This window comes from Mandrillus leucophaeus, unplaced genomic scaffold, assembly GCF_000951045.1.
Source record: "Mandrillus leucophaeus isolate KB7577 unplaced genomic scaffold, Mleu.le_1.0 Scaffold3, whole genome shotgun sequence".
Taxonomy (NCBI): domain Eukaryota; kingdom Metazoa; phylum Chordata; class Mammalia; order Primates; family Cercopithecidae; genus Mandrillus; species Mandrillus leucophaeus.
This window is the reverse complement of record NW_012103142.1, coordinates 195,515-200,240: the sequence shown is the minus strand read 5'-3', so window position 1 is coordinate 200,240 and position 4,726 is coordinate 195,515. Positions and strand designations below refer to the sequence as shown.

The window sequence follows — 4,726 nt, the reverse complement described above, 5'->3', positions numbered from 1 at the left end:
AATTATATATAGTACATAATACCTGAAAATGATAATCACTATGTTACTAGTTTATATATTTACTGTATTGTACTTTTTATTGTATTTTAGAGTGTACTCCTTCTATTTGCAAAAGCAGTTAACTATAAAACAGCCTCAGGCATGTCATTCAAAAGGCATTCCAATTTAATTTTAAAAATAAAATTTTAAATTAAAAAAATAATTTTAGGCGGGGCATAGTAACTCACACTTGTAATCCCAGCACTTTGGGAGGCCGAGGCAGGCAGATCACAAGGTCAGGAGATTGAGACCATCCTGGCTAACACAGTGAAACCCCATCTCGACTAAAAATACAAAAAAGTAGCTGGACGTGGTGGCGGGCGCCTGTAGTCCCAGCTACCAGGGAGGCTGAGGCAGGAAAATGGTGTGAACCCGGAAGGCGGAGCTGCAGTGAGCCGAGATCACGCCACTGGACTCTAGCCTGGGCGATAGTGCGAGACTCCTTCTCAAAAAAAAAAAAAAAAGGGCATTCCAAAAGGCACTGTTATCACAGGAAGTCACATCTCCATGTGTGTTACTGCCCCTTAAGATCTTCCAGTGAGACAAGATGTGGAGGTGAAAGCCAGTAATGTTGACGATCCTGACCCTGTGTAGGCCTAGACTAATGTGTGTTTCTTCATTTTTAACAAAAGGTTTCAAAAGCAAAATAATATTGAAAAATTTTCAAATTCAAGCTTACTTCTTGGAAAAAAATACAAATAAAATTTTAAATTAAAAAAAGAATTTTAGGTGGGGCATAGTAACTCATGCTTGTAATCCCAGCACTTTGGGAGGCTGAGGTGGGCAGGTCACAAGGTCAGGAGATCAAGACCATCCTGGCTAACACGGTGAAACCCCATCTCGACTAAAAATACAAAAAATTAGACGGGCGTGGTGGCATGCACCTGTATTTCTAGCTACTCGGGAGGCTGAGGCAGGAGAATTGCTTGAACCCGGGAGGTGGAGGTTATAGTGAGCTGAGATCATGCCACTGCACTCCAGCCTGGGCGACACAGCAAGACTGTCTCAAAAAAAAAAAAAGAATTTTCTTTTCAACCCAGGAGACGGAGATTCATATTGCTCTCGGTATATGCTCCCCACCCAAAAAAAAAATTTAGACAGAAAAAAAACATGAGGAATAAGGATATAAGTAAATAAAATATTTCTGTACAGCTATACAATGTTTGTGTTTTAAGTTGTTATTACAAGGTCAAAAAGATAGCCGGGTGCGGTGGCTTACACCTGTAATCCCAGCACTTTGGGAGGCTGAGGCAGGCAGATCACGAGGTCAGGAGATCGAGACCATCCTGGCTAACACGGTGAAACCCCGTCTCTACTAAAAATACAAAAAACAAAATTAGCCAGATGTGGTGGAGGGCGCCTGTAGTCCCAGCTACTTGGGAGGCTGAGGCGGGAGAATGGCGTGAACCTGGGAGGCAGAGCTTGCAGTGAGTTGAGATTGTGCCACTGCACTCCAGCCTGGGCGACAGAGCGAGACTTCATCTCAAAAAAAAAAAAAGAGAGAGTTAAAAAAAGATTAAAATGTTACATCAGCCTTGGCAAGTGGGAAAAAAAATGTTAAGTTTATAAAGCAAAACAGTTATAGTAAACTAAGGTTAATTTATTATAAAAGAACTATTTTTTATAAATTTGGTGTAGCCTAACTGTACCATGTTTCTAAAGTCTACAGCAGTGAAGAGTAAGGCCCTAGGCCTTCACATTCACTCACCACTCACTCACTGACTCATGCAGAGCAACTTCCATTCAACCATGCTCCGTTTAATGGTTTGTACCCTGTACAGGTGTACCCTTCTTTTTTTATCATTTATATTGTTATTTTAAATGTACCTTTTCTATGTTTAGGTATGTTTATATACACAAATGGTTACCACTGGGTTATAGTTACCTACAGTGCTTCAGTATAGTAACACGCCACACAGGCTTGTTGCCCAGGAGCAATAGGCTATCCCAGACAGCCTAGGTGTGTAGCAGGCTAGATCATCTAGGTTTCAGTAAGTACATTCTATGATGTTTCCACAGTAATGCATTTCTGATAATGTATCTGCATTGCCAAGTGACACATGACCATAATTGTTATATTGTATTTTTTGGGTTTTTTTTTATTTTCCATGAATTTTTTTTTTTTTTTTTGAGACCGAGTCTCGCTCTGTCGCCAGGCTGGCGCAATCTCAGCTCACTGCAACCTCCACCTCCCGGGTTCTAAGCAATTCTCCTGCCTCAGCCTCCAGAGTAGCTGGATTACAGGTGCGGGACATCATGTCCGGCTAATTTTGTATTTTTAGTAGAGACAGGGTTTCACCATGTTGGCCAGGCTGGTCTGGAACTCCGGACTTCAGGTAATCCACCCACCTTGGCCTCACAAAGTGCTGGGATTGATTATAGGCGTGAGCCACTGTGCCTACTCTCCTTGAATATTTTCAACCGATGGTTGGTTGAATCTGCAGAAGCAGAACCCACGGATACAGAGGGCCAACTGTACTCCATAGGCCAAAAAGCAAGTTGGATCAAGATAAGTAAAAGCAGAACCATGTCTAAAGTATGCCACCATTTGCGTAAAAAAGGTGGGGGAGTATAGTCTTACTTGCTTGAATACCAATAGAATTTTCCTGGAAGAACATACAGTTGCCCTGGGTAGCAGAACTGGGTGGTTGGAGGACAGAAACAGGAAGCAAATTTTACTATACAACAACCTTTGTGCCTTTGGAATTTTGAACCAAATGAAATGTTATTACCTATTCAAAACAGACAGGCTGGGCGTGGTGCCTCACCTGAGGCCAGGAGTTCAAGACCAGCCTGGCCAACATGGTGAAACCCCGTCTCTACTAAAAATACAAAAATTAGCTGGGCATGGTGGTGGGCACCTGTAATCCCAGCTACTCCGGAGGCTGAGGTAGGAGAATCACTTGAACCTGGGAGGAGGAGGTTGCAGTGAGCAGAGGTCGCGCCACTGCACTCCAGCCTGGGCGACAGGAGTGACACTCTGTCTCAAAAAAAAAAAAAAAAAAAAACAAAAAAAAGAAAAAAACCAAAATAGAATAAAATTGAAAGAAAAGAAACAAGTGAGTTGAAGAGCACTGGACTTCCGTGTCCTTGGAGGCTATCCATCCCGAGAGCCCACCTGTGGTCTGGCCTTGTGTCTGTGGCACTGTAGTGAGGGATGGAACTCTTGGGTGGGATGTGGTAATTTTGGTCGTTGCACCCAGGCCTCTTGTCCGTTTCTGGGGAAAGATAAAGACAAGGTCCACAGTCACCCTCCCAAATGGTTTATACTCTCTCTCTCCTTTCTTTCACACACACATACACACACATACACACACACACACCCACATACCCCACACACACATGCACAGCTCTCCACGCCCAGCTCACCTTCTCAGGCTCCAGGCCATCTTCCATCTGGTCAGGCCTCCTCTTGAGTCTGCTTCCTGAGAGAGGCAGCCGGGAAGGGGCCTTAATCCGAGGTCTCTTCAGTTCTATGTTCCCCTTTACTTCCAACAGGGGGGACCTCTGTTGGGAAAAGAGACCCTTGAGACAATACCCAGGAGCCCAAATGTCCCAAGAACTTCCCGTCTTGGCCCCCCAGCCTCAATTATCAACATCACCACACCAAGCACTGAGCACCACTTGTGCCAAAAGCTGAATTATGTGCCAGACAGACAGCATGAACAGAAGTGGGGACATAACCTAAAAGTGGGAATAACCTCTAGGAGAAAAGCTGGACTTGACTAACTTTAAGGGCAGGAGTCAAACAAGCAGAGAGGAATGGATGCTCTTTCTGGAAGGCAAAAATTCAAATATGCACATAGCATGGCTAAGAAACCAACTGGCCCTTTTGGCTGAAGCTGAGAATCATAAATAAGGGAGAGAGTGGAAGATATGTGAGGGCTGAAGACTGCTTGGGAGAATCAGGCAACATTTATTGAGCAATGTTTGAAATGTTTTACCTGGGCCAGGTGCAGCAGCTCACACCTGTAATCCCAGCACTTTGGGAGGCTGAGGCAGGCAGATCACAAGGTCAGGAGTTTGAGACTAGCCTGGCCAACATGGTGAAACCCTGTCTCTACTAAAAATACAAAAATTAGCTGGGTGTGGTGGCGCATGCCTGCAATACCAGCTACTCGGGAGGCTGAGTCAGGAGAATCACTTGAACCTAGGAGGCAGAGGTTCCCATGAGCCGAGATCACGCCACTGCACTCCAGCCTGGGCAACAGAGTGAGACTCCATCTCAAAAAAAAAAAAAGGCATTTGAACTTAATTCTGGCCGAGCACGGTGGCTTACGCCTGTAATCCCAGCACTTTGGGACGCTGAGGCGGGCAGATTACTTAAGGTCAGGAGTTCAAGACCAGCCTGACCAACATGGTGAAACCCTGTTTCTACAAAAATTACCCGGGCATGGTGGCATGTGCCTGTAATCCAGCTGCTTGGGAAGCCGAGGAAGACAATTGCTTGAGTGACTGGCAGAGGTTGTGGTGAGCCAAGATCATACCACTGCACTCCAGCCTGGGTGACAGAGCGAGACTGCGTCTCAAAAAAAAAAAAAAGACGAAGAACTTGACCAGGCGCGGTGTCTCACGCCTGTAATCCCAGCACTTTGGGAGGCTGAGGTGGGCAGATCATGAGGTCAGGAGATTGAGACCATCCTGGCTAACATGGTGAAATCCCATCTCTACTAAAACATACAAAAAA

General features: G+C 45.0%; 2 protein-coding genes across 3 annotated transcripts in view; one reads left to right on the top strand and one right to left on the bottom strand.

The window, feature by feature from the left end:
* CUTA (cutA divalent cation tolerance homolog (E. coli)) overlaps window positions 1-507 on the top strand; it is a 16,510-nt gene extending 16,003 nt beyond the window's left edge. The window contains exon 6 of the transcript XR_001006726.1: window positions 480-507. The gene's annotated coding sequence lies outside the window, so the exon portion shown is untranslated. The remainder of the gene's footprint in view (window positions 1-479) is intronic.
* Window positions 1-4,726, bottom strand: part of KIFC1 (kinesin family member C1) — a 24,710-nt gene that overhangs the window by 7,733 nt on the left and 12,251 nt on the right. For both annotated transcript variants that reach the window (XM_011986472.1, XM_011986473.1), the window contains exons 2-3: window positions 3,409-3,546; window positions 3,158-3,257 (exon numbers count right to left, since the gene is read on the bottom strand). In XM_011986472.1, coding sequence (XP_011841862.1) covers window positions 3,158-3,257; window positions 3,409-3,546 — 238 coding nt within the window. The remainder of the gene's footprint in view (window positions 1-3,157; window positions 3,258-3,408; window positions 3,547-4,726) is intronic.